Source organism: Vombatus ursinus, unplaced genomic scaffold (genome assembly GCF_900497805.2).
Source record: "Vombatus ursinus unplaced genomic scaffold, bare-nosed wombat genome assembly UNPS02009205.1, whole genome shotgun sequence".
Classification (NCBI taxonomy): Eukaryota; Metazoa; Chordata; class Mammalia; order Diprotodontia; family Vombatidae; genus Vombatus; species Vombatus ursinus.
In genome coordinates this window covers 573,344-583,760 of record NW_020948983.1, presented here as the reverse complement: position 1 = coordinate 583,760, position 10,417 = coordinate 573,344, and the positions used below count along the sequence as shown (strand labels likewise).

General features: G+C 38.8%; 1 protein-coding gene across 1 annotated transcript; it reads right to left on the bottom strand.

Moving 5' to 3' along the window:
* Window positions 1-435: 435 nt before the first annotated feature.
* PRDX3 (peroxiredoxin 3) lies at window positions 436-7,544 on the bottom strand. The gene is made up of 7 exons (XM_027851791.1): window positions 7,472-7,544; window positions 5,950-6,079; window positions 5,198-5,339; window positions 4,474-4,609; window positions 3,346-3,449; window positions 1,674-1,839; window positions 436-507 (listed from the first exon to the last, which is right to left on the bottom strand). Exons 1-7 carry the CDS (start codon window positions 7,505-7,507, stop codon window positions 454-456), a joined length of 768 nt encoding a protein of 255 aa, XP_027707592.1. The 5' UTR covers window positions 7,508-7,544; the 3' UTR covers window positions 436-453.
* Window positions 7,545-10,417: the final 2,873 nt, after the last annotated feature.

Here is a 10,417-nt window from a genome sequence, read left to right as displayed (position 1 = left end):
ATTTTTAAAAAAATCTGCAAAGGGATACTTGGTTAAGGGAAAGCAGCCTGTTTACCTATAACTCAAGGTCCTCAAAGCAACCTGATTAAATGTTTGCCACACCTGTTTTTTGGCACATAAAGGCAATGAATAATTTCTTTAGCCTATAAATTAAAGAAGGGAACCTCTAGGTTCCAATAAAGACATCAAATATATGGTAACTGTAATTTGTAAAGGAGAACTATGGGAAAAACAAGTATTTGGTAACTATAGGATCCTTTAAACTAGCAACAACTATTAAGGTTAAATAGTTTTATGAAAACTGAGCATTTTGGGGCATTCACAGATATAAGCATAACTTGTGCATATTCTACAATTCTATACGCAGTAATTTTTTGCATGTTATTGTAGATTCCAATTTATGGTTTCTTCATAATTTAAAAAGCCACGAAGGTCTTCAATTCATGGTATCCTTTATTTATTCACTTTCTCAAAGTACTCTTTGGAAGCATTTGGAGACGGCTTGATCTGAAAACACACAAATTTATGTTGTATGATTAGGACTTATTGACAACCTTACATTCTTCTCAAAGATTCAATTTCTAACTTCAAACCTTTAAAAAGTGATTCAAAGAGCAAGAAAAACAAAACTTTTAAGTACTACCTCATACCTACCAAATCCACAAAAAAGGAAACTGACAAATGCTGGAGGGGCTTTGGGGGAAAAGGTACAAAGGGGTACTGTTGGTGGGGCCATGAAGTGGTCCAACCATTTTGGAAAGCATTTTGGAATCATGCTTAAAAACTTATTAAACTGTGACCTGGCTATACCATTATTAGCCCCTCCTCTCAAAAAAAAGAAAGAGGAAAAGACACTATCTGTAAAGCAACAACAAACAAGTATTTATAGTAACTCTTTTAATGAGAGTTAAAAATTGGAAACTGAGGACCGGTCTTCTGGTGGGAATGGCTAAAGAAATTGTGATATTATTGTGCCTTAAGAAATGATGACATGAACAATTTTATAGGAACCTGGAAAGACTTTTATGAACTAATGCAGAGTGAAGTAAGAAGAACCTGGAGAACAATTTATACAATGATATAATATTATTGGGGGAAAAAAGTCTTTCAAAGACTTACTTTGACTAATGCAATGATAAACCATGAGTCCAAAAGAATGAAGATGAAACACTATTCACCTCCTGAGAAATGAGAACTTAAAATGCAGAGAGGGACATACATTTTTGCACCATGGCTAACATGGGAATTTGTTTTGCCAGACTATGTAGATATGTATTGAGGGATTTTTGAAAATATGCTTAATGGGAGTTGGGGGTGGGGAGATAAGTGGAAAGGGCAGATTAATTTTTTTAATTACTTGAAAGATCAAAAAAAAAACTTAAAAAGAAATAAAAGAGAAAATAATAGCTTAACATAAAGAAAGTTACAGCAATATTTTCCAAGACCACAGTAGGGAATCCTGCCTGCTTCCTGGTTTCCACAACATTATCTATGATCAAAATTCAGTCACTTTATATAGAATCTTAATTTCCATTCCTAGTTATTTGATATGTAGCCTCACTTTTCTTGCCCTTACAGATTTTCCAGCCAGGGCTCCTGGCAGCAAAGAGATCAATGAATTCCATTCTTTGTGTATTTCTGAATGCCAAAATGAATTTTAAAACTAGACATACCGTAGGCGAATCTGGTGTCCAATTTGCTGGACAAACCTCTCCATGCACTTCCACAAACTGGAATGCCTTCACCAAACGAAGAGTTTCTTCCACACTTCGACCCACTGGGAGATCATTGACACTCATGTGTTTGATAACTCCATTAGGGTCAATTAAGAAGAGACCTCTGCATTGAAAGAATTACCTATTAGCATTTGGGCAGAAAAGAATTGGTCTCTCAGAAATGAATTTCCCTGTCCTTTTGATGCCTGCAATTCTCAGTCAATTAATAAGTATTTGTTTTGTGGCTAATATATATACAGGATATGCTTTTAGCAGGAAATTAGAATGGATGGCTACAGAAGAGGTTGGGATTCAATTATAGAGACAACAGTAGAAACCAGGGAAGTGGATGAAATTACAAAAGGAAAGAATATGACAAAAAGGGGAGAAGACCAAAGAATAACCTTGGGGGAATACCTTTATTTAATGAATAGGTCAGTCAGGGGAATGGAGAGAGGAGAACTAAGAGAATTCACAGAATAGAAAGGAGGCATGGTATAGTGGAAAGAGCAGTGGAGTTATCCAAACACTTGGATTGGAGTCTCAGCTCTAACAATTATTAGTTCTATGACCTTGGACATGTCTTTTAACATGCATTCAATTCAATCTAAATTTATTAAGTGTCTACCAGTGCACAGTGAAGGTGAAAACAAACAAAATTAATAACAGTCTCTGCCCTCAAGAACATTCTCTTCTGTTGGAACCTCAGTTTCCTTATCTGCAAAAGGAAAATGAACTGCCTACCTCACAAGATTGCTATGAAGAAAGCATTTTCCTCATTAGAGGCAGTGCTGCCTGTGAATAGAATGCTTGACTTGGAGTCAGGAAAACCTGAGCTCCAATTCTTCCTCAGACATGTACTAGCTGAGTAACCTGGGTGAATCACTTAAACTCTCTCAGCCTCAGTTTCCTCAACAGTTAGAATGGGGAAAGTAATAGTACCTCCCTTCCAGGGTTGTTGTGAGGACTAAATGAGAAAGTGCTTGTACTTTATAAACCTTGAAACACTTTATAAATATCAGCTGTTATTTTTATTGTAAACTACAAAGCAATATATAAAAATGGGCTATTATTATGAGCTGTATCAATACCACCACCTTACACTTATCTAGAATTTACAATTTTTCAAGTACTTTCACAAACATTATTTTACATGATCCCCACAATAACTCCATGGGTTTAAGACACACCTCAAAGGCTACCTCCTTCACAAATTCTTTCTTGATACAAATCACATCTGGTTAGACAGGGAGACCTCCTCTGAACCTTCATAGTACTCATTTATAGCATTTATCACTTTCTGCCCCCTAGTATAGCTACTAGTTCTTATCTTTTCCCACTAAGTAAGCTAACTAATCTTTAGTCTCACCAGCATTTGACACTTGATGAATAAAATGATTTTTGAAAGATTAGCATTGATCTTGCTGCGTTATTGTGAGGATACAATGAGCTAAGATTTGTAAAGTGCTTTGTGAATCTTACAGCGTTATATGAAAGCTAGCTATTGTTATTATTAGCAATAATAATAATAATAGATTTTTAAATGCTGTATCAACTTTTATACCTGTAAGAATTAGTGTGGCATTAAGTTATACAGGCAAGTTAAGGTTAACAAGTAACAAATGGTTACCTTAATGCAAGGCCAGGTCCTTCAAGCAGAACACCATAGTCCCGGGAAATTTGTTTGGTTAAATCTGATAGGAGCGCAATATTCATATGGCCTAAACCACCACTCTAATTAAAATTTTAAAAAATCAGTATTATTACATGACTTAACCAACACTCTTGATGCTAGAATATAAAAATTATAGATTAATAAATACATTTACTATTTTAAGGGGAATTCCAAAAACATAGTAAGCCCTCCTCCCTTTTCAGATACCAATTGTTAATTAATGTTTATAAAAAGAAATTCTTTCCAGTTTGCCTCTATGTATAACCTTCCTTGTCAAAATATTATTGGGTAATACTGTGATTTAGAAGGCTTACATAAAATTATCTGACCTTGGAAAACACATGACCTCAAAAAGATAATGATGAACTCATCTATTTGAATTTATAAGAAAAGAAATCCCAAATAACCAAGGTCATAATGCCCTTACATAGTGCCCTTATTTAACAGTCAGTAGGAAACAATTTAAAACTTTAAAAATTATTAAAATATTATTGCATAGATGAAATGATTATATAGCATTTCCCTAAATCTTTAAATTATCCTCTAATTGAAGACTTGTGCAGCAGAACATAAAATAGGAGGAATACTGAAGTAGCAGCTTGTTATTAGTAATTGTAAGAAAAAGCAATAATTTAAATCTGGTAGCTTAGCTAGAATTTGTTGTTCTAAGTAGATTCTGAGGAAGGTTCTATTATTTTTTTAATTTACAGAAAAGTCTCCAACACCTTACAATACTGAAATTACGTTGAGTATTTGTGCCTATGAGAAGAGAGAAAGGAAACAGGAAACTTTTCCTCCTTAATTTACCTTTATCTTGCTCTCCTGTACTTTTTGTATTTTTTCCTGTGCTAATTGAAGGTCTTTGGATTTAACAAAAGAGGTTTCTAAATATTCAGAGTAATTTATACAATTTGGGAGATTTCTATGAATTTGACAAGTAACATTTTTAAGACTGTCAACACACTCTAACAAAAAATTAGAGCGGCAATGCTTATGGTGGTCTCACGGGCCCTTTTACTTTCTATCCATCCAAGTCTTTGGAGGACTGTTTGAGCAGTGGTTAAATCTATGGTTCAGTCATACCTTTCTTGGTGTATTTATCCAGGCAAGATGGCTAAAGTGGGAATCCACTGAAACCGCAACTACTTCACAGTTCACATCACGAAATTCGTTAGCTTTGTCACTAAAAGCAACAATTTCTGTTGGACACACAAAAGTGCTAGAAGGGGAAAAAAAGGTGATTAGGACAATCTTACATGGACCTTAATGAAATCAGAATTTGAACACAGATCCTCTGACACAAATCTAGTACTCCTTTTTTCCACATCGTACTGTCCCCTAAAATTTGGAAAAGCTAGAAGGGTTTCCACTAGTTTATGATTTACACGGTTATGGCAGTTCATAAAGATCATTTATGAAGGGGTCGTGGAGTTGTGAAGTATGTTTTGGTAGAATAAGGGCTCACATCGATGAAATGATGGATCATTTGAAGTAATGGATAAATTTTGCATAAATAATAAAAGTACTTAAGTTTTAGAACTAATTAGAAATAGGAACTTTTACAATGATACTTTGGCATATACAAGTTCAACTCCTTTAAAACTATAATCATTATATGGAATGATTCTCATTCCTAAGTGTTATTACTTCTTAACTAGTAACAGACTCAAGCTGTACCCAAGGACATTCCAGATAAAACTCATAAGGAATTCCTCACTCTGGAAAATATGAGAAGGTTCTAATAGGATAGAGGAGACTCTCTGCTGACCAAAGCATAACATAAAAGCATTATGGAAATTATACTTACAAATCAAGAGGATAGAAGAAAAGCACCAAATATTTGCCTTTAAAGTCATCAAGGCTTATTTCTTTGAATTCTCCATTGACAACAGCTGTACCCTTAAAATATGGTGCATGTTGGGTTACAGCAGGCACATAAGTTGAAGAACCTTAAAAATATTTATATATATAAATTACTATTAGAGATCTGAGTTCAGGTCCCACCTTTGATACATACTGGCTGTGAATCCAAAAGTCACTTAACCTCTCAGTGCTTAAGGGAACCATTCATTAATAATTAATACAGCTACAACTCTTCCTTCCATAAATAGGTACACACATATATGATACTAGACAAAGCTTCCAAAAGATTTTTCCAAGGTATTTAAAGTCTGACTTTAGGAACTTTTTACATAAAGACTGAACTTACTAACCTGCTCCTGCACAAGATAAGTAGATTCAGTTATATTATACTTATACATACACATTTTCAAAGCCATTAAAAAATTCTTTATATTTTTGAAATTCGATTGTAGCAAAGCTCATAGCCTATGGCATACAATGAGTCTCAAAATGAATTTCTATTTTATGTTGAATATGATGGATGTTTGCAAACATTTACAATATAAATAACAAAATGCTGAACCAAAAAATATTAAGAGGGCTCAGCTGCCTTCTACAAAAGAACCTGTAACATCCACCCAAGAAAACTGACATTTAGAAATGTGTCATTTTCTACTTTTGTCCCAACAATGGAGCATAATGGAGAGAAGGACTTACTGGTGCTGAAAGAAAATTTTGAATGGGTAGCACTCATGGGCATTATGTTGGCTGGGAATGTGTTTCTAGTAGCAACAGGCCTAAAGGCTGCAGAAATGCCCGAGGGAAACGAGTTCACATGCCGAGCAACCTGTTAAGTGAAACATTATTTTTCTTATTGCTAATTAAGAAAACACACACACACACACACACACATACAATTCTGTTGTAGGGCTAGAATCAGGAAACCAGTAATAACCTAGAGAAAAGTGATTATAGGGGACCTAACATCTCTAAATGCCCCTGGCACCACTGAGCAATTCTAATTAGTAAAAAAGAGCTTATCTTTTTTCAAATCTCCAAACTTTTAACATCTTTCTGCCATACAAGGTGAGGCAGAGAAAAGGGATTTATTACAAGAGGGGTTTTTTGTTGTTCAGTAATGTTCCACTCTTCCTGACCCCATTTGGGGTTTTCTTAAGCAAAGATACTAGAGTGGTATGCCATTTCCTTCTCCAGCTCATTTTACAGATGAGGAAACTGAGGCAAACAAAGTTAAGTGACTCACAGTGTTACCCTGTTAATACTCGTCCAAGGCTGGATTCGAACTCAGGAAGGAGTCTCCCTGACTCCAAACCCAGAGCTCTAGCCACCGTGCCACCTAGGTGCCCCTAACAAAAGGGGTACAGCATTACCAATAGACAGCGCCTGCTAATCCAGCACTCCAGTCTAGAGCATTTTATTTATTTAGGCAGCCTTCTAGGCTTTATATTCTGAACACAGGCCTATTTCTAATACAAACAATAGTTTTAATTAGGAAAAGACCTTTCCAAAATTCCCTTGAGGGCAGAAATTGTCATTTTGTATCCTAGGCATCTAGCACAGTGCCAGCCATATACTGCCTGTTGAATTAAACCCTACCAACAGGCGAGAAAAGGTCAGGCATTTGTCACGCTGACCTATCTGGGCAGTCCCTTGCAAAAGGATCGTTAGCAGCAAAAAGGGAGAGAAAAGAGATAGCAGCAGCTGTAGATTGTGTCCATGAGAGAGAAAATGAAGGGGGAGGGGAAAGTTAAGTAAGAGGTCGTAAATTGGATTAGGAGAACGGAGGTAAAGCAAGATTGGGCTCGGGTGCCGACTGAGACACAAAAAGGATGAATAGGCATTGCCCTGTGGCATGGGGAGGAATGAAGTGGCATGGGGGGATGGGCACTATTTTGAGAGCTAGTCATTGCTCTGGGAGCTAGCGGAATGGCATGTGGGGGAGGAAGGAGAGAGGGGAAAGGGGACGGAATTGGAAGGAGGGGACTGGCGCTGCCTTAGCAGAGGGCCGCCCTCTGTTGCTGGCATGCAGGCAGGTGGACAGCGCAGGAGGTCTCTATCTAGTGGCATGGGGCGGGCAGCGACCCGCTCAGCCTGTTCTGCAGCCAGGCCCCAGGGCTGGACGTTTCCTCGGCCGGAGGAAGGAAGCGTGAACCTGTATAGCAGGAGAGACCGTCTCCCGGACCCACGCCGCCTCCATCCCTCGCCCCCGGCCACTCACCGAAGCCCGAAGTAACCTTCCCAAGGAAGCCGCCATCTTCCAAGTGTGGGGAGGGCCTGAGACTCGCGGGGAAACCTAGGAGAGGCGGGGCAGGGGCGTGGTTTTGGGGCCAGGGGCAGGGCCCAGGGATGCTGCGGGGTGGGTGCCGGGGTGTGCTCAGATCCACTGAGGCCAGGCCACCAATCCAAGGTTAGAGGAAGGCCCGAGGGTCAGAGAGTGAATGCAGGATGGAGCAGGTTGGGGTGGGCTACGGGCAGGACACACTGGAGAAAGGGACACCGAGCTAGGACTAGCGCCGGGCCAGAGAGCAACCCATCCCAGGGCCGGAGGGTGCGAGGAGGGGCGTGGTGGCCACTAGCCGCTGGAGGTGGGGCCGAGGCGGAAAGAGAGCCCAGGTCTCTGGGGGGCGGGTCCAGAATCCTGGGACTGGGTTGAAGGTAATTGGGTGAACCTGACCCTGGAGAGGGAGAAACTGGAGGGGAAAGAAGAGGCTGTTTCCCGCCTTTTTTCTAGAGCTGCCCTTTTCAATAGGCCTCTCCTTATCTTAAGTCCCCTCTTCTCCCCCAAGTCTTCAGGTTGCCCTCCAGCCCCTTGTCTCTCCTTTTCCAGTTCTGCCAGGCCACAACACTGCCTGCCTCACACTTTTTTGACTACTTCCTGAACTGCAGACCCTCGCACAGAGTAGGTAGTCTATAAATGTTTGGCAAGATGAATTGTATTACATTGTCTTTCATAGTTTCGCGACTGTGAATTTTATCTACCGAGGAGATTGTGAAGTCTGCCTGTCAAGTAAGCAAGTATTCAGTGCACACTGCCAGGGCCTTCGGGGATACAAAGTATAATTATAAAAGTGTGTCATTCATTACCACTTGGTTGCCAGACCCTTCTCTAAATGGTGATCCTGATTAAGTTTCTTCCCCGTTCTGGGGTTCAGGTTCCTCATAAGTGAAAGAAGGGACTAGATAATAATTAACAAAACAATAATATCAATATTTACATAGCTCTTCACAGTTTTCTTTAGCAGTTCTCTGAGGTAGACAGATGTCAAAGTGCCTTTGTATCAAAATTTAATTCAACAAACATTTATTAAATACCTATTATATACAAGTCCTTGTGCTAGATTCTGTGGGGGATGCAAAGAATAAGAAACTAGGATGACCAATTTATTGCCTTTCTTTAAACAACAACACAAAAACTTTCAATTTGTAATTTGTCCTTTTGCAGCAATTCCTTAAGTGATTTGGCACTGAGTTCACAAGACTTTGATACTATTAATTTTTCTTTTTTCCCAAGGTTTTTAAAACTTAAATTTTATTTTCCAATTAAACCATAATTCACTTTCTCTCCCTCCCACCTTCCTCCTCTACTGAAAAAGAAAGAAAAATAAAGCCCTTTTAACATATATATATACATATATATATAATCAAGCACAACAAATACCTGAATTAGCCCCCTCTCCCTCTCTCTCTCTGTATATATATATATATGTGTGTGTGTGTATGTGTGTGTGTGTGTGTGTGTGTGTGTGTGCGCGCATATATACATGTCTCAATCTGTACCAGATGGCTCTGGAGGAGAAAGTGAGGTTAGTGACCTTGCACAGCCTTCCCTCATTCAAGTCAAAGTCACTTACAAGTCATGTCATCTCCCTGATGTCATGGTCCTCTCTGAGAACAAAGGACAAACATAACAATCTGCACTCTAATCTATCACTTCTCTGTAAGGAGATAGGTAGCATGTTTCATCATGAGTCCAGTGGAATCTTGGGTGGTCATTGTGTTGATTAGAGTTTCAAAGTTGTTTGTATTTATAATATTGTTGTTATTGTATAAATTGTTTTCTTGTTTCTGCTCACTTCAATCTGCATCAGTTCATACATATCTTCCCAGGTTTCTCTGAAACCACTCTTTTTGTTATTTCTTACAGTACCAATGGTATTCCATCCTATTCATATGGCATAACTTGTTTAGCTAATCCCCAATTGATGGGTACTCCAGCAGTTTCCCATTTTTTTCCCACCTCCAAAAAAGAGCACTTTTTATATATTTTATAAAGGCAGCTGGCTGGCACAGTAGATAGAGTGTTAAACTTGGAGTCAGAAGAACTGAGTTCAATCCAGCCTTAGATACTAACTATCTGTGTTAACATAACAAGTCACAACTGCCTCAACTGTAAAATGGGGTTAATAATAGCACCTCCCTCCCAGGGTTGCGCTTAGCACAGTGCATAGCACACCATAGACACTCTCTAAATGCCTTATTCCCTTTTCCTTCTTTTCTTGTGGGTCTTTTTCCTCCTTCTTCAATTCCTTTGGTATATAGACCTAGTCGTGCTATTGCTGGGTCAAAGGGTATGCACAGTTTAATAACTTCTGGGGTATAGTTCCATATTGTTTTCCAGAATGGCAGGACCAGTTCATAGCTCCAACAATAGTGCCTATTTTCCTACAGCACCTTCAGCATTTGTTATTTTCTTTTTTTGTCAACTTTGCCGGTGTAATGGATGTGAAGTGGAACTTCAGTGCATTAATGTTTGACCAGCTTGGCTAGCAGCTTATTATAGAGGCTAGTTGCTTCTTACTTATGTCATATTATGTGTGTGTGTGTGTGTGTGTGTGTGTGTGTGTGTGCCATCCCTTCCTCCTCCTACCCCCCCTGTCCTTTTTGGTAAGTTTTGATTTTGTTGACTTTGCCTTTGCAGTTTATCAGGGGATATATGATTGTACAAAAATGGAGAAAACATAAATGATAAGGGGGGTTTGAGGCCACTGGGTGTGCTTATAAGAGTTTTGAGATGCTTCCTACATCCCCTCAAAGGATACAAAGTACTATGAGGATTGAGAGGAGGAAATGACTTTTGAACTAAGCATTAAAGGATTTCAGGAGGAAGGAATGGAGTATTCCAGCCTTCCTACTGTCTTCTCTCTCCCTGGCCTATGAATCATTT